At 37.7% G+C, this 19,428-nt stretch overlaps 1 protein-coding gene across 1 annotated transcript; it reads right to left on the bottom strand.

The window, feature by feature from the left end:
- Nucleotides 1–828: 828 nt before the first annotated feature.
- LOC149919512 (uncharacterized) lies at nucleotides 829–2,637 on the bottom strand. Its single transcript, XM_090138824.1, has one exon. It carries the CDS (start codon nucleotides 2,581–2,583, stop codon nucleotides 829–831), a length of 1,755 nt encoding a protein of 584 aa, XP_089994950.1. The 5' UTR covers nucleotides 2,584–2,637.
- Between the last annotated feature and the right edge of the window lie 16,791 nt (nucleotides 2,638–19,428).

The raw sequence follows: 19,428 nt of genomic DNA, 5'->3' as shown, positions 1-19,428 counted from the left end.
ACTGAACACCCCTCCAGGTGAAAGCGAACTGTGGCCTACATTCTTTGGCCAAAGGAATGGAGAAAAAGGCATTAGCAATGTCAATGGTGGCATACCATTTGGCTGCTTTTGATTCCAGTTCATACTGGAGTTCTAACATGTCCGGCACAGCAGCACTCAGTGGGGGTGTGACCTCATTCAGGCCACGATAGTCCACCGTCAGCCTCCATTCTCCGCTGGCTTTACGCACTGGCCATATGGGGCTGTTAAAAGGCGAGTGAGTTTTGCTGATCACTCCCTGACTCTCTAGTTGACGAATCAACTTATGAATGGGGAGCAAGGAATCCCTGTTGGTGCGGTACTGCCGTCTGTGCACCGTTTTTGTAGCAATTGGTACCTGTTGCTCTTTTACCTGTAGCAACCCCACAACAGACGGATCTTCTGACAGGCCAGGCAAAACAGACAGCTGCTTAATGTTGTTTGTGTCTATAGCAGCTATTCCAAAGGCCCATCGATACCCCTTAGGATCCTTGAAATGCCCCCTTCTGAGGTAATCAATACCAAGTATACATGGAGCCCCTGGACCAGTCACAATAGGGTGCTTTTGCCAGTTCCTACCAGTGAGGCTTATCTCGGCCTCCAACACAGTCAATTCTTGAGAGCCCCCAGTCACTCCAGAAATATGGATTGATTCTGTCCCTTCATAAGTCGAGGGCATCAGAGTGCACTGTGCACCGGTATCCACCAATGCCTTATATTTCAGTGGTTCTGATGTGCCAGGCCATCGGATCCACACAGTCCAATAAACTCTATTATCCCTTTCCCCCCCCGACTGAGGGCAGGGCCCCTCTATTCATTACCTGTGGTAACCAGAGCAACTGCACTGGCAGTTGATCTGCCTTGTAATTCTCTCACCCGTGCTCGTAGTACATGAGTAGCTTGGTCGTGCCACTTCCTCATGTCTTCTCCATGGTCACGTAAGTAACGCCACAAGGCAAGTCGCGATGTAGGATTCCTTCCTGGAGCTGGAGAGCGTTTGCCTCTAACAGCTGAGATTTTTGATTTTGCACCTGAGAAGGAGTGTTCATCGTCTTTAGTTAGTTCGATCCGTATTAGTTTCATCAGCTCCTTCAGTAGACTCTTTTGACTATTCTGATCTTCATCAAGCGTTTCTGATACTTCTACAGGTTTGTCACGATTCATCAGTGAAGACATTTGCTCTCGCATTTCATTCAGTTGCTCCGTCATTTGTGAGATGGCGGCGATGGCGGCGCGAGTTGGGGGTAGCTGTTGTTCATAGCTTTGGAGCATAAGAATCAATTCATAAACTAAGGGGCTTCTCTGTTGGTCCTGGTATCTGTCCGAGGCTGCCAATAGTGCAGAGGCGTATCTGGCTGGTGCTGTTGATGTGAGTTGCTGCCACATTTCACGCGTTGTTCTCACTCTCTCAGGGTCATGGCCTTGTGGGTCGTTAAAAACACAGTTAGGATCATACAACATTTCCACCACGGCTATTTCCCTCAAATACTGGATACCCTGTTCAACTGTATCCCATCTTTTCGTCGCAGGCTTCAAGCCACTTTTGAAGGGGTACCTTTCCTTCACGGCTGTTAATACTCGTTCCCAGAGGGAGGCAGCCCCATCCAGACATCGACTAATTCCTCTGTCAATAGCTGGATCTCTGGCAATGGCTCCTAATTGGCGAGCTTCGTTACCATCTAGAGACAAGCTACTGGCCCCGTCGTCCCAACAGCGAACTAACCAGGAAACGATAGCTTCATTTGGGCGCCGTATAAATTCCTTTCTTGAGCCTTGGATTTCAGTCATCTTCAGAGGCCGACGAGTAGTAATAGAAACTTCCTCTTCATCACTCTCTTCTGCATGTCTCTTAGTTTTTCCTTTTGCCTTTCTTGATGTTGGTGGTTTCGAGGAGGGCCCCTCACCTGGATCTTCCTCCACCTCCTCCTCCTCCTCTTCTTCTTTTTTCCGTTCTAGACGCGAGGACACTCGTTTCCATTTCTTGCCCTCCACAGGGGCAACTGATATTGTTACTGGTGTCTCCTGTAATTGATCAGATTTGACTTTCCCTTTGGCTTGAACCTCAGCTCGGAAACTCTCTCTCTCCAAAACAGTATTATATATGGCACGGTAAGCACAAGCCAAACCCCAAATAAGTTGTACCTCCTTAGATTTACCTGAGCCGCACTGCCCCTGTTCCAAATACTGGCTAAGTTTCTGGGGATCCCACAGGTGCTCAAGAGTGAAATCCCATGACATTGCGGGTCCCCATGCTTCTAAGATTTTTCCTAAACCTCTCCATATTCCCTGCCAGTCAGCATTCTCTGGTTCTGGAGGAGACTCCTTCTGCTTACTATTCCTGTATTGGAATACATTCAGGGAGAGTGATATGAACAGGACTGTTACGACCACAAGCATGAGAGTTAACTCAGCATTGGAAAAGCGTCTGATAAACCAAAAGGAAAACCTGGAAACTGGTTTGAACATCGTGTGGTTTGTAAAATTAGCTATTCCATCTGGGATGTAGTTGCTTGTGAAATTAGCCATTCCATCCGGGATGCAAGTGTCAAAATTCGTATTAAACATTGCATATAGGTACCAAGATAGGTACCATACAGGCGTCTCCGTCAGTGCCCATATGTAGTTACATATGTACACAAGTCCACAACAAGTAATGATGACATTGATGATTCGCCAGTAGGTCGCGAGAAACACCATAGCTTTTAATCCCCTACTCAGCGCTCCCACGAAAAAGAGTGGGTTCATCGCTGGTTTCTGCTCAAAAAGGGTTAATGAATTGAAACTAACAAGAGGGGGGGGGGGAAAGGAAAAAAGGCACTACCCAGACTAAGCAGTGCTCAAAGTTTACAAATATCCCAGAATACTGGCAGTACGCCTGGCCTTTCAAGGTCAAGTTTCCCAGCACAAAACCTGAGCTACTGATAATGCCCTAACGAAGCTCTCTAAGAGCAGAGAGCGAGATTCGTTCTAAGAGCCAAAAAGCAAAAACCAAAAACAAAAGGCAGCTATGCCCGCATTCTCCACCAAAATCTGTCACGGAATTAACTGGATCAGTTTATGCCCGTGACAGGGGGCAGTATGCCCCTGCCCTCCCCACCCCCCACCTGGGCCCACAAAATGGGAAGGAAGGGGGAAAAGGAAAGAAACAGCGGCAACAATCTATGGAGGTAAACTTATTTTACTAACTATGATATCGGAATACAAAATAATACAATATAATACAATCTAATTGAAATTGAGACTAATGAATGAAATAAGATACGAGAGAGAGTTCCCGAGACCGAGTCAAACCTGAAAAAGCTTGGAACGGCTAGGAAAGCACCTCCAGCACCCACTGCCAGGCAGTAAGAGACCGCCCCCCCCGGAAGGGTCAGATCCCGTGACTTCCGCAATGTATAGGGATAGGTACGTGGAGTTAGAATATTAACACTTCCAGTACACGATGTTTTGATGTTGAATACTGAAAGTCAAATAAGCAAAAACCAAAACCATGACACTGCCTTGCATGAACATCTTATCAAGTAAACCAAAGAAGCATTACAAAGATCGGCCAAAGTAAATTACAGTGTTATAGAATCATAGAATCATAGAACTGCTCAAGTTGGAAAAAATCTAAAAGATAACTGAGTCCAGTGACAACATGACCATACTACCCTAACTAACAACCCTCCACTAAATCATGTCCCTGATCACCACATCCAAATGGTTTTTAAACACATTCAGAGATGGTGACTCAACCACCTAATTGGGGAGCCAGTGCTTCACGATCCTTTCTGTAAAGAAGTTTTTCCTGATATCTAAACTAAACTTACCCCGGTACAACTTGAGGCCATTTCCCCTTGTCCTGTCACCAGTGACAAGAGACCAACCCCACTCTTGCTGTAAGCACCTTTCAGATACTGGAAGAGAGCAATAAGATCTCCCCTCAGCCTCCTTTTCCGCAGAATAAACAGCCCCAATTCCTTCAGTCTCTCCTCATAGGGCACATTCTCCAAGTCCTTCACAAGCCTTGTTGCCCTTCTTTGGACCTGCCTGCTCCAGCACTTCAGTGTCTTTTCTGTACTGAGGTGCCCAAAACTGAACACAGTACTCAAGGTGAGGCCTCACCAGTGCCGAGTACAGAGGCAGGATGACTTCCCTAGTCCTGCTCGCCTTTGCTGATACAAGCCAGGATGCCATTGGCCTTCTTGGCTACCTGGGCACACTGCTGGCTCAAAATCAGCTGGCTGTCCATCAGAAGCACAAAGAACAGGTTTCTTCCTTTCTATGAGGGAAATGAGTAGATATAGACACATTGTACAGAATTTTTTTCATATTTGCAGTTCTAAGTTTAATGTTTAGCAGAGTCATATTGAACAGACAAAGCAAAACAGACCTAGTATTGTAGAAGTAAAGTTAAAGTCAGGCCTTTAAGTTGAAGAAACTCTGAGACTACTTAAGTACTTTAGCTGGGAAGTGATGATAAAACCTAGTAACAATTAACATTCATTTAGTATTTTGAGCTTTACCACCAATTATAATGGAACAATTTCTTCCCACATAAGAATACAGGTATAAATATTTTGATTAGGCTCTTACAACAGGGCTGATGCTGGCACGAGCAGAACCACATGGCCCTCTTCTGCAAGGTTGACTAGGGGCAAGCAATTAATATGGGTCTGCTGTTTCCATTTCTGCCCTTGTTCCAGTGTCTTACTTGACTTACTACCACCCTCAAAGGTCTCTGCCTTTATTAAGGCTGACTAAATGTGCTTAAGTGAATTTACTCCTTTACTTCTCATAAATGCTTGATAGTTATTTGGGGATTTTGAAACCTTTTGGCTATCTTATGAATTAGGAAATCCACCGCTAAGGTAGTCAACATACTCATTCAAAACAAAACTCAGCCAACAAACACTAGTCTTAAACAAGTAGTTCACAAAGAACAAATTAATTTAGGATTTGAATTGTTATTATTTTCTACATTATACTTACATTTTTGTAGACTGAATATCTTTACTGTTACAAGCTTATTTTAAACTTTAGCCAAAGCTAGCATATAATATAACATTTGAATTTACACAAGCTGTAGACATGTCATATATGACAGAATTTTTAAATTACATCATTTTTGAGACATTTTTTAGATTTATGTTAAAGGCTAATTAAATGGTGCCTGATTGTAAAGTACAATCAGCTATAGTTTTTGTAGTTTAAACATAAGAATGAATATTCAAATAACTTAAAGATTCATTATTACCTGCATATGTCTTATGCAGTCAGGAGACTTAATATCCAAGGATGTTGTATTTAAATCAAAATTCTCCTTTGGAAAAAAGTTACTTCTAATTAAAATCAGGGGAAATATTGATTTTAAGAATCCCTTACCTAAAAACAAACAAACAAAAAAACAACTAAAACAGAACACACACACACAAAAAAAAATCACAAAAAAAACCCCAAACCTCACAAAGAAAGCCCTCCACATTTTATTTCCATACTCTTTTAGAACAGAAGAGATGAAGGTGGAGAGGAGTTGATCATATTTTCTGCCCAAAACTTCTTGTCAGTAGAAAAATCTACTTTATCATCAGCTCTACTGTCACCATTAATGCTACATTACAGCATTTTTATTGTTTGAAGCTCTGAGTTGATGAAGCAGTGGCTCAAAGATTTAAACTCCAGAAAGAGTTGCAGAAAAGGATTAAAAGAAAGGTCAATGATTCCAGAGATAAAACAGTGATAAAACATCTGTTTTCAGGATCTATGTGCATTAAGATAAAAGAAAGAATAGATTGTTACTTTACTTTTTCTGATCTTTTTAGTCAAATAGTTTATTTCAGCATCAACTCTAAAGAATATACAAATATCAAATTCAGTAATATTTGGTGCCCTCCTCCATCATGGTGGCAGTTCAAGTCAAACTGTGAAATACCTGATCTTTTGCAAATTAAGAAAAACACAGATTTTGCTGGCCCTTAACATAGCAGAAAGAAGTAATCTCACAATTAAAGATGTTGATGTTCTAGTCCTATTTCACCTGAGATATTTCATAGAAATGAAATATACCTGTACAGAAAAAAAAAAAAAAAGACAAAAGGGTAAGTGAAGAGAGACAAGTACTTCTGATAAGGAGAGCTGTGTGTAAGGGTAATGAAAAGGGTTTGTGCTCTGTATTGATTTTGGAAAACAAGTCTCAGCAGTTGCTTTCTGATAGAGTACTATAAACTGAATTAACTACAGAAATGACTAATTCTGCATTGTCAGTGTTGCAGCTGGGAAAACTATAGACTGGAGAAGAAGAAATCCTGAAGAAATTCTAAGCATAGAAATCTCCTTCTTCCTTACTTTCATCTTTCCCTTTTAATTGCATAGTAATATACTATTGTCGTTGCTAGTAACAGATCATAAACTTTGTGCCAAGTTTTCAAGACCTTGAGACAAAGGTTTGTAAGGCTTGCTCTGATTCAACTTTTCTGAACCTGATAAAAAACTAAAGTGTGTGTTTCAATTTTAATTGCATTATTGCTATTTTTGAGATTTTTTTCTTCTATAAGTATTCTATATAACTATATAGAACTGTAACAGAAAAAAAACAGATTTAAATAAAAAATTATTGAATTAAATTTTTAAGATTTCAGATATACTAATAATAAACTCCTGGATTTGTATGTCATCTGTTCTTTTCCGCTCATAAAGAAGATACTGAGGCTAGTAACTGAATATAAGAAACAAGGAGCTATATTACCCATGTACCAAATATAGGTAATATTCTAGCCCAACTCCCTTTTTCTAATTTTAGCAATGCAGGTGAGTGTTGGGTACTCTTTAGGATCCTCCACTTGATATTAGAAGTAATTACAGGATTTATTTACTGAGGAGGATCCTGACCTTACTGGAATCATTTTCAAAGCTTTCTTACGAGTCCTGAATGAGATCAAAAGTCTCAAACCCGGCTTCATGACATTAGGTAATTGCAGGAAATGTGAAGCGCTGTGGCCAGTATCCCTTAGACATAGCATCCAATTTCTAGACATTTTATTCAAGCACATATAATGACTCCCTTGTGCATTTCTCTGCTGATGAATTCTGTTTTTTTTTTTTTTTTTTTTTTTTATTGTTGTTTCTGTATCCTTTTTTTTTCTTTTTTCTTTTTTTTTTTAGTGGACTGTTTTTTCCCATATTCCTCTATTCAATAAAGTTGTTTTGATTCGTATATATGCCTGCTCCCATATCCTCTACCAACCCTTATCATTAAAAATATTTCAAAACCCAAAGTCAAGCAGTGCTTACTCTCTATTTCTGTTGTTTTAAAAAACTATTATAGCAGTCTCCTTCTCATGCTCTATCCTACTGGCAGGACTGTGACCTGACGGGATTGTACCTGAGTCCTTCCTCACCTTTAAGGTCTGATCATAGAGAAGAATCTTTATTCCTACTACTCAGTCCTCTCCATTTATTTTATTATTTTTTTTAATGCATAGGTCTTTTTGGCTTCTATTCCCTTCCGTATGACCCTATATCATTAATTTCTGCATGTAATCTTTCCAGAAAAGGACAGGACTGCCTCTTGGATTCTCTTTCCTCTTTTCAGTTCATCTTTCTCCATCATCAGGTGTCCTTTCTTCTGATAACATATTGAGCATCTCTGCTGCTCACCAGGTCATCATAAAAACCTTTTTTCTGGTCACATTTCACATACACTTTTTTTTACTCTGAGCACTTAGAAAAACTCCCCCTGTAAACAATCACTTTCTTTCCATGGCAATGTAGAAAAGTTGTCTAGATATAAAAATGTGTGTTAAGAAAACACTGGTGCATATGTCTCTGATGATTCTGTCTATTTTTCCCTCAAACTGGTAAAAAGAAGGATGAGATTATATTCAAACAAGTTAGTGATCTCCTTTGCCAGAAAGTGACCAGTTATGTTTGTGCTAAGAATTGCATATACACACAAGGGAAACTATCATCAGCATTTCTATTAAATTGATATTTCCCTTCCTTTCCAATGACATCCTCCTTGCTCTCCCCATAACAAACATGAAATATCAGTTGCAGTCAGACCCATGCTGTTTAGTGGCCTGGATACCAGTTTTTGCCATCAAAAGTAGTGTTCACCATAAAAGGTTTACACATGGCTATGAAATATGCACGTGCTTTCTTCATCATTTCTCTCCTCAGTGGGATCTTTTTTTATCTTTTCATGGGGGATTTTTCACAGAAAGCTCCAAATAGTCAGTTTGACATGAGACGACTGAGAGCTCCTCCTCTTTAAAAGTACACACACATTTGTGCCTACAGGTGCACACAGGTAAAGGTTTTCATGGTTTTCTTTCTATAGTAATAATCAAAATAAATACCAAAGGAGGCATTGTTTATACTGTGACAACTTTCTGTTTTGTGAAAATGAACATTTAAGATTCTGTGGTAATGGTTCAAAATGAAAAGAATCTATGAACAAGAATGCTGGTACACTCTCCTCAGAATAATAATATGAAAATTAAAAAGTTTCTTAGATGCACTACCTTCCAAATGACCCTGTCTGGCCTTTCTCATTTGAATAAATAATCCAAAATAACAATGGACCACAAGTTCACAACTGGAAGGCTAGTTGTTCACAAGAAATGTAAAAATTAAAGCTAAATGAACCCTCCATCTCTGTAGAAAGCTCAGAGGCTTTGTGAAATGATAAAGGAAGAGCACAGAAAGGAATGCCAACAGGGCATGAGAGCAAACAGGATTATCTGCTGGGATGTGCTCTTTAAATTGTGATAATGTTTAACTTCTTACAAGCAGGTGTGATGTTTGACACCTCTTTTCATGCAAAGCCTGGCCCCAGGTCACCCACAGGCACATGGTACTAATAGATTTCAGCAGATTCCGTAGAAGAGCACTATAAAAGGAAAAGGAGCTACATTTATGCAGCAGATAAAGTCAACACATTTTAAAATGGAAATGACATTATTTGCAAACATCGTGTTTTTTTCCTGCTCCCTCCTGCTCAGCAAACTAACATCACATTATCAAGTATTTAAAAGTTTATACCAAAGAAAAAGTATTGACCTTCAAGGTAATGCTATTAAAAATGTAATTTGATTCAAATGAATGGAGTTGAAAAGAATCATTGCATAAAGAGCAATACTGTCTTAATTAACAGTGCATTAATGTGCAGAAGCAGAAGGTCAGAGACATTAATGTATTTGCAAAAAAAGACTGATCAGAAGTCACAAATCCTTAAAATACTAATGAACATTTCTAAAACTCTCATTTAATGCAAAAGTCAGATACTTTTCTTTACCAATCTACTTCAGGAAATAGAAGGAAAATCCTGCTCCCCCCCAAATCATATCAAATCACTTGAACAGAACCATGATCTTACAATAATCCCTCCTTTATCCCACTTTGATCAGGCTTTGATGAAATACTGTTCACCAGTACAGTCAACACTGTACTGGGTGAAATCTTAAGTTTGTTGGAAAAAGGTGGCTAGAGCATATTCTGTCAATAAATACTCACTTGGATTAACTGAAGTTTTGAGGAAATATGCAATCTTGTTCTCACTTTTTTAAGGACATAAGGTAACTGAAGACCTGAAGAGAATTGCAAGAAGGCATAATTCTCTTTATGTTCTTCTGTAAAATAATATTTTTGTAGAGAAATAAATGACAAACATGCATGCACCTAATTTTTTGCCTCTGAAGATTTCCTCCCTTCCTCTCCCTTCCCCTCCCTTCCCCTCCTCTTTCCTTTCTTCTCCTGCTAGGGAACAAAAATAGTTACCCCAAAATTCTCACATTCTTTTTATTAGGAAGAAGTAAGAAAAGGGAGTAAAATGAAGCTCATTTTAATTTTTTGTCTTGGCAGCCATTCTCACTAATTGCAAGCCCCGTATTGTAAGATGCTGCAGCAATAATTCTGACAAATTTCCTATCTCCTAAGCTGAATCAAAATGATTTCTAAAGTACTAATAATTTGATAGTTGGAGTTTAGATATATTTGGGGCAATATGATAAACATGCTCAGAGCTTGACAGCCCAGACTACCCTTCCACAGTTAAGGAACAGAGCAGAAATCTATCTTTTCTACTGGATACTCTTTGGAGAAGGATTGCCTTTAAATTTCTGAAATTTGGGTGTTTAAATGCCTTGCTGGTTTGGAAAAAAAAACAGTAGCAAGCAAAATGCATGCATTTCTGAGAGGAGGTGTGTCTGTGAGTACTCAGGCACTGCAAATCCAAACTTTTATTCTAATTGTTCACCTTTCTACTTATTTCTTGAATGTATGAAATTCTAAATTTTAACAGCACTAAGCTGCTTCTCCATTTTCCCTCTACATCCTTTAAACATCAAAGCGCTTGTCTATTTTTGTGTCTCTTTTACTCCCATCTCATCAGTGCTATCCTCCCCTGGTGGCAATATTAATTCAAAATCCTTTGACAGGAAGTTTTAAAGATGCGTATGTCAGAGGAAGCTGCAGCATCACCATAGTATTATGCAAAAAGGCCTATTGTAAAATAAATCCCTACACCACAGTAATTTTAGCTTCTCGTTTAGTCATTTATATAAGATGTGCTATAATCATGGTGAAGGCATAACTTATTGTTGGACTGATAGATCCCATACAATCAGTGCATTGTAAAATATGATGAAAATCAAGTTTTATTCTGGCAATTCAACATTACATGACAATAGAGCCACTGCTCCACAGTCCTTTCTTTTCTCTGCTGACTGAATCTGCTTTTCCCGGAGGTTTTGAGATGCAGCCAAGTTTTGTCGACAGTCCTTCTCAGGAGCTATTCTCCATCTGACTAAAAGAGCATCAGCTGGCTCCCTGGCCCTTGCACATGGAATTCCCCCAGTAGCTCTAAAAGCATAAGTCATATGAAGCATCCAGTCCCTCACAGAACATTATTCCTTTTCCCCTTCTGAACAAAGATTTGAGGTTGCAGAAACCAAGCTGGGGAAGGCCTTATCTGACAAGTTACTTTTTTCTTCAGAATAACTCCAGAATTTTTGTGATGCTAAATAATTTTCATGGTAGCATAGATAAGTTTCAGAGCACCAGTGCAAAGTACTTAAAGGGAAAGTGCAGGTGCAGTTTGACAAATGGAAACCACTAAAGACATATATTCAGAGATCGTATCTTCATAAAACAAACCAGCAGTCTGTATTGTTGGATGGAAGCACACTGCAAAGGCCATGTACATCTCTATTTTATCAGAAGAAAAATGACTTCTTTTTTTAATCCAGCAATTCCTTTTTTACTCTGCTATAGATATGAATCCTTGAACAGAGATGGTTCATAACAACACAACAACAGGAGGCAACCTGTTTTTACAAGTATCTCTGTCTAAATGTATACGCATTTCTTATAAAACAGCTTTGCACCAAAAGCAGATACAGATAGAATGATTAAAACAGAATATAGATTCTCCAGGATTCCTCCATAGCTCCTTTAAAGAACTGAGGGACACTATAGCATTTCTTGAGAGAATCTGCCCTACATTTCCATCAAAAACATTTAGTATTTACTTAATTGAATACTGTGATGTTTGCTGTCCAAAATCCATTTTCTCTGGCCAAAATTCATATCATAATTTGTAATATCATATCACATCATACCATACCAGTCATACTGTATCATACTATAGCACACTGTATCATATGGTACTTGGTATATTAAATTCTCTGCACTTTTTGCTCCATTCTTTATCCTCAGGAAAGTGATATATAGAATGCATTTTGTGATGTCATTATTATAAATATAAAATTAAAAAAAAAAAAAACAACTTTTAATACTGATTGTGAAGTCTGAGATCATTGTGATCTGTTATGAAAGGAAGTTCTAAAATCATTGTCAGATTTTCTACACATGAATTTCACTTTTGAGATTAACAGTTTGATGGTTATGCCCACTCAACAATCAACTATAACTTAGGTCAACATAATTGAAGGATTTGATGATTAATAGAGGACAGTCAGAACATTTCTTCAGGTATTTATTTTTTGTATTCTGTACGTTGAAATGCTGTGGAGTCAATTGTTCCAAAAGAATCTCACTTTGAGGTGTAGTTTAAGCCAAGTAACAAATCCTTCAAAAGTCATGAAGTCTTTTGTTACACTACTGCTTCCTAATGATTTAAATGGATGCTGTACAAAAACTTTAAGGGACATAAATGAAAACCAGTATGCTAAAGCAGTACAAGTGAACCATCAATATTTGTGTTTATAGTATCATCAAGATATAGCAGAAAGGTTTTTGTTGTAAAATTTTTACTTCCCTTCACATTTCAAAATCATTTCCACATGGAATTTCAAATATAGTTGATGAAGAATATTTTAGTTAGAAATTAAATCCAAAATGCTTGTGTGACCCAGGTCAAATTACAGTTTCTTACATCATCTTATCAACTGCATGCATTTTTCTTAAGGCAAAGGCAACACTACTTTCTAGCCAAATTTATGAGGGGAAAAGACATGGACAAATACATTTGGAAAGCCAATGAATTGTAACATACTCTAGTAAAAAAAGAAAAAAAGAGTCAAGTTTGTTAAAAATTGATAGAGTAAGCCTCATCTGACATCATTTTGTCCTAGATATTGAAATCTTTGATAAACACAGCATAGCCAGCTGGTCATAAGAGGTGATTCTCCCACTGCATTTAGCGCTGGTGAAACCTCATCTTGAAAATTCCAAGCTCCACAATATAATTTGTCACGGTCCTTGAAAGCATCCAGAAGAGGGTAATGAAGCTCGAAGGCATGTCCGGTGAGAAGAGGCTGGGGCAGTGGGCTGTCCAGTCTTGGTCAGAGGAGGCCGAGGGATGACCTCACTGCTCTCTGCAGCTCCTGAGGAGGGGAAGCAGAGGGAGGTGCTGGGCTCTGCTCCTGAGAACCGGTGGCAAAATGGGAACAGCACAGCTCTGCAAGGGGAGGGTCAGGCTGGGCAGCAGGAAGCATTTCTGAGCTGTGAGGGTGGTCAGACAATGGGAGAGACTTCCTAGTTAGGTTGCTTATGCCCCATGATTGTCAGCGCTTGAGGCAGATTTGGACAATGCCCTCAGTAATGTGCTTTAACATTTGGCTAGTCCTGAAATGCTCAGGCAGTTGGAAACAATGATCTCTGAAGGTCCTTTCCAAATGAACTATCCTCTCGTATCCTATCCTCTCGTATCCTGTCCTGTCCTGTCCTATCCTAAACTTGATGAAATTGGTGCATCATTCCAACAAGATAGTATATTTATTTTAGGCTATTTTTTAACTGAAAAATAAACTTTAATGCATTGATTTTTATCATGATCAAATGAAATTACAGAAGGAGACAGCATATGTCCAAAAATTTTGAGTGATTCTGGGGAAAAACTGGCATTTCTTTCAAGCTGAATGACAGGTCGTAGGAGGTTGAATAACACGGTCAGGCATTTAGAGTTTGTTTGGCTGAATGAGAGAACAATGTTATAGAGAAAAAAAAAATATTTCTTTCTCGTCACTTTTAATTAACTCAGAGCACTTCAATAAATACTGCAACTTGGCAGTATGACTTGAAATTGATAGAAACATAGATGACTTAAAGACTGGCTGTGTTTTTGTGGCTGAAGTCCACAGTTACTTGTTTACCACTAAAATGAAAATATTTAGCTTACATTTATAGGCACTTTAGAAATAACAAGCTAAATTCTGTTTTACTGCCACAGTGACTCTGATATTAATAAGGTGGGACCTAGATAAACTCCTTGAGAAATTTCTGTAAAGCACATTGAGATATTTCATGGCCCAGGATCAACACAAGCAGTCCCAATAGAAGAGTTCTGTTAGAGGTGATCTGGAGCATGGAAAAAGTAAGTCTGTCAGTATGTGACACAAGCTGAGCAACCCTGGATTGCCTAGGGTTGAGGCATCTAGTACTCTTCATTCATTTTATCTCAGAGCAACTCAGAATTAGCCTGGTGGAAAGGCATTTCTTTGACCACCATTTTTTGAGGATATCAAGCTGTAAAGTTTATGAGCATCTCTCTCAGGTAGTTGGCACCCAATTCTTAGAAATATATATGCCCCATAACATGATTGCAAACAATTTTTAATAAATAAATATTATAAGAATACAAATACAAAGGACAAGAACAAAGATTCATCACTAGCTTATTTTTGACTCAGAACAGTACAAGATTGTTAAAATTATGGAAATGGAGCATCCACATGCTGTTGCTTCCCTACACTACTGTTTCAGCAAGTTGAGGTTCAGGAACTTTCTGAATCCAAAAGTGTTACATTCTTAGGTAATAGTCTTGAGTGATTTCTATTTCCATTATTTTTCTGTTTTTCTTTGAACTCATTTAAGGATAACCTGAAGATTTTAGAAATAACAAGACTATGAATTTTGTCACAGAGAAACAACACTGAGAAGAGGTGCAAATGACTTCAAGCTACTCTCTGCAAACTTCAGTAACCACTAGATTTCTACAACTGTAAGGAGATGGACAGTCCAAGAATAAGTAAGAAATTCAGAGTTCTAAATTTATGGCCTGATCTGCAAATCCCTGGGCAGACTGAGCAAGTTTTTGAAGGACATGATTCAGAAAAGAGAATATACTGAAATTTCATCTAACATAATCGTTATGCAAACACCATGGGTATGTATGGGTTTGCATAGTGCTGTCAATAGTGAAACAAACAGTAAATCTGAAGGCTGGAGATAGGACTGTAATGCCTTGCCAGTAGATCATGCTCAGTAATATTGGCAATGACCTAGGATTATATGTGAATAAATAAAAAAGCTGGTTTTGCCCACTGATACTAGATTAATATGTGCCAAAATTTTTTTCAGGAATTATCTGTAGAAGAAATACATAGTCAAAGAAGCCAGCTTTCAAAAATGTCTTTGTTTGTAACACTGCTTTTCTGTAATTCAGTTAAAGTAGGCTCCTTGCCTTAACTGCATCCTAAGGTGTGGTGATTCTTATGATCACTTTCTAGCATATTATTGCAAGTGAAGTAACCCTTTTTTTGAAATTCTATTTAAATTGAAAGCTGAAGTCGAATTTTATTATTTACTAAAAGTCTTATCATATAGTACCTCAAATGTGTTCATTAGGGAAACAGAGCAGCAGGTCTTTGCTAATTTCTTCATCTTACTTGTAAAAGATGGAAAATGTGAGTTCAATTCATCAAATGCATGCATCTACACTGCAGATGGCTACACCTGAGTTCTCTGTTATATAATCACTGGAAAAAAATGAACATTTCCAGTATATCATTTAATTCATCTCATCCCAAAGTCTAAAATAGACGAGCTGCTAAATGTGTGGGGTTTTTTTGTCTGTTGTTGGTTTTGCTTTGTTTCTCTCTTTCCACTAGCGTAGCCTGACTAAATATAGAGACCTAAATTTAGTGAAATCAATCCCCACCTAAGATACTGAAAAGAACTGAAAAATAGTGGAAAGTACACCTGCAGAATTTGTTTTCAGTCTCATTTCAGTGTATGAAGTTTCAAGACACAGAAGAAGGCAGATAAAAGCATGAGTTTAACATCCATAGAAAGGAAACTTATCTTCCTTTCACTGTTCATTTTCAGAGTCAGCACTGGGTTTGGCAGAGCAACTGGTCATACTCCAGTACCTTATTTTTTCTTTATTACTTTGAAAAGCATATAGCTAAAACACACTGAAATACCAGTTGACACGCCCCTCTGATGCATTCATTATTCACCAGACCACCTAGCTAACATTTTAACTCTGTTAGTATTACAGCAGCTCCCCAATTCTGCACGGTATAGACTTTTGTATTGGACAGCACCAGGATAGTCTTCTCTTTGCAGTTCTGCATTATATTGAAAACTCTAGTAATGCTGGACACAGGAATAAGCGTATATGAACCAACTGGTGCTTCCTGAATAAATCAAGTCTCTGTTTAAGATGCATTATTTGGATTAAAATGAATATATAAGAGGATAATATAAATTCAATGGCAATGCAGCAATTTTCTTGAAGTATTTTGAAAAAGTCATCCTTGCTATGTTATATGTTATAACAAAGCTTATCTTAATCATTGATTCTAACATATTTTCTAGACTAACCTGACAAATATTAATTCTTTTTTCAATAACCAACTTCCATTTCCCCACAGGTTTTTAAGTCCAATCATTTTCTAAGATATTTGCTTAACAGAAGCAATAATTAGCCTGTTGCAACTTTTTCTCTTAAATCTTAAAAGGCTTGACAAGAAAAAAAATGAAAGTTATTATAAACACTGACTAATACTCATTTATGCTAATAATATTTCTTTAGGAAGAAGTCATACTAGCAAATTCCAGTGCAGTAGGCAAAACTATAAAGATTAGTCTAATGTTTTATTTCAGCTACTCAATCCTACAATTATTCACTAACTGGGATATCAGTGTAAGACTTATGTTGCTAATGTTCACTAAGAGTCTTCTTTAAAAATAGATTTTAATTTTAGCATAAAACCTTGTGTACTGTGACTAATAACTAAATTAAAATTTTGATTCTCTGTCAGATAACATGCTATTCTGCTAGTATAATCTTTAAATAAATAAATAAATATATAATTTAGTTGAGATTTCAAACTGAGACCAAGAGTACTTTAGAAACACAGAAATAGTTTCCAAATGTTTACAGGCACCATGCTGAAAATTCCTTAAGTATATTTCCTAACATTTTTAAAATCTCCCCTACTGAAAACGCAATTCACTTTCTCCATCTTCAGTGAGATGATTGCAAAGACTCAAAATCTAGTTGCTACACTCAGTTACAAAAATACTGCCTTCTTTCTTTCTTTACACACAAGTTTTCTTCTGAAAAAAAAAATAGTTTGTAGGATGGGGTGGAATACACATTAATTTTGAGACCTGGGAATGATAAGGTTCAGTTCTAAATATGCACATTAAAATTCTAGTTCACATCTGCATATTTGTATTTATATGTAGTTCACCTCTGCATATATGTATTTATATCTACTTGTCCTTATTAATGTTAATATGTTTGAAGCCTGATAGTTTATATCCATATGTTGTAAAGAAAATAATGAAGAAAATAAACTCATCTTTCTTTCTTGCAGTTCATTAAAGATTTCTATGTAAAATGTAATCAAAATGTTTAGACTGCCTTTGTGAAATACTGTTCTGATATTTTGTAAAACCTTATGTGTGACTTTCAGGTGCTTCCTTCCCCTTTTTCCTCTTTTCTGCTGTCTTCTGCTCAACACTGCCCTTCTTTTGCCATTGTTTACTGCAACAGTTTATTCATATCTTTGTCAGAACACAACTCATCAAAATTTGGCCACAGTTATAAGTACTGTGTCTTTTGAAACAATGCCTTAAGTCACAACTGGGCCATCAATAATTATTGTTGCATATAATTACATATGCAATTAAATACACTAGAGAATTTAAGTAATACCAGAAAATTAGCACGCAAGATTATATTTATTGAATATATTAGCTTTGTAATTCATAGTCAAAGCAAAGCTTGACTAGTGGAATTACCACAATTAATAATTGGTGTTTAACTTTTTCACAGGAGTTTCAGGGAATTGAGCTTTGGTATCTAATAGTTCAGAGCTTTAATTTTCTGATTGTTAGTGTTTGCAAAGGTTTAGAAACTTGTTTAAGCCTGGGACATGAAATGCCAGGAGCTTATACTGTAGAATGCATCAGTTGTTCACAAGATACCAGACATGAAGTATAGTAAATCTCACATGGAACAGGTGAAGGAGAAAAAGAGAGATTACATTTAAATAAGGAAAACCTGACAAATTCAGTATCTCCTCTTTGCAGGAAGCAAGAGGAAATTGCAATTCCTCAGAAAGTTTCCCTTAAAAAATGCCCTGCTATCAAAACCAGATTTACTTCTAAATGTTTTGAGATGGTCTGACATCCTTGCAATAATAAATTAGTTGTATATTCAGTCTCCTGCCCTCATTTCCTCTCTGCCTCATGGATACTCCTCTGAATTACTGTTGTTTTGGAAGCTGACAAGAGATATTAACTGAGGAGTCTGGTCATCACTGATTGTATAGTATAATTTATCTTATTTTCTGAAGAGCTGAACAGTGACAAAGGTAAGCATAAGAGGTCTTCGAGTTCCAAAGGATATTCTAATTCACATTCCTAAGAAAAAATACCACCATATGCATCACAACACTTGCAGTTTTGCCTGTAACTTTAAGGACTTCATATTTTTAGCTCACTGATACTTTTTATTGCGCTAGAACCATTACAATGATACGCACCAGTAGTACTTTTATGTCCTATGAATGTCCTATTTCTGCAATGTATACAGAATTACAAGCTGAAATCTAAAATGTCTACTGGCAATTTAACAATTCTTGAAGATGTCCATCTACCAGACAAAGTATCCACTCTGTCTGCTACATCACATCACTGACTAAGCTAAAGGCTCAATCTTCCAGAATCAGTCCAGAGAAGACGACAATCTTTCTCTTGCAACACAGTAACTCTTGGCCTCATACTAGCTTGAAGAACACGGAGCCCTATCACACCCATTGTGCTGTCCAGATTTGGTGCTTTTCGACAGCCACCTGTTTTGGCTGATGAAGGATGGACTGCATGAGCAACATTTTCCTACCAACGACACTGTCACAGCAGCTATGAAACAGTAGGCCACCTCCACTGGTGCAGATTTTTACAAGCACAGCATGCAAGCCTTTGTTCATCTTTGGAAAAAATACATAACTAAGGGTGATTATTACATTGAAAAATAGTGTTTTGTATCTGAGAATTTGCTCTATCAAAAAAATGTTATTGTGTTATTTCCATGTAGCTTCCATGGAAATCATAGAATTATAGAATCACTAAGGTTGGAAAACACCAGTAAGATCATCCAGTCCAATCGTCCGCCTACCACCATTATTTCCCCACTAATCCATGTGCCTTAGTACAAAATCAACACATTTCATGAATACCTTCAGGGATGGTGATTCAGTCACCTCCCTGGGCAGCCCATTCCAGTTCCTGATCATTCTTGTAAAGAAGAAATTTTTCCTAGCATCCAACCTGAACCTCCCTTGGCACAACTTATGGGCATTCTCTCTCTATTGCTAGTTGCACAGAAAAGAGGCCAATACCCATCTTGCTACTACCTCCTTTCAGGAAATCGTAGAGTCTCCTTTTCTCCAGACTAAACAATCCCAGCTCCCTCAGCGGCTCCTGTTAAGGCTTGTACTCCAGACCCCTCACAAGCTTCAGTGTTCTTAAACGAAAATAAACAAATTAAAGGCTAAAGGCAGGTAGCTTTATGTATAAAATATATATATATATACAAATGCAGGAAGCCTATTAAAGAGCTATTTTCTGGGGGTAGGGTTAGTAACAATAAGTATACATCCTGAATCTTTTTTTCCTCCATTTTGCTTAGCGTTCGATGCAAGATGACCACATGTAGCTTTGAGGTCAGCC

This window comes from Phasianus colchicus, chromosome 1 (genome assembly GCF_987193195.1).
Source record: "Phasianus colchicus chromosome 1, bPhaCol1.hap1.1, whole genome shotgun sequence".
NCBI classification, from domain to species: Eukaryota; Metazoa; Chordata; class Aves; order Galliformes; family Phasianidae; genus Phasianus; species Phasianus colchicus.
Note: the sequence above shows the minus strand (reverse complement) of the source record. Positions and strands in the feature narration are given on the sequence as shown.

Coding starts and splice junctions, on each gene's coding strand:
- LOC149919512 (XM_090138824.1), bottom strand. CDS start 2,583: ATGTTTAATACGAATTTTGACACTTGCATCCCGGATGGAATGGCTAAT.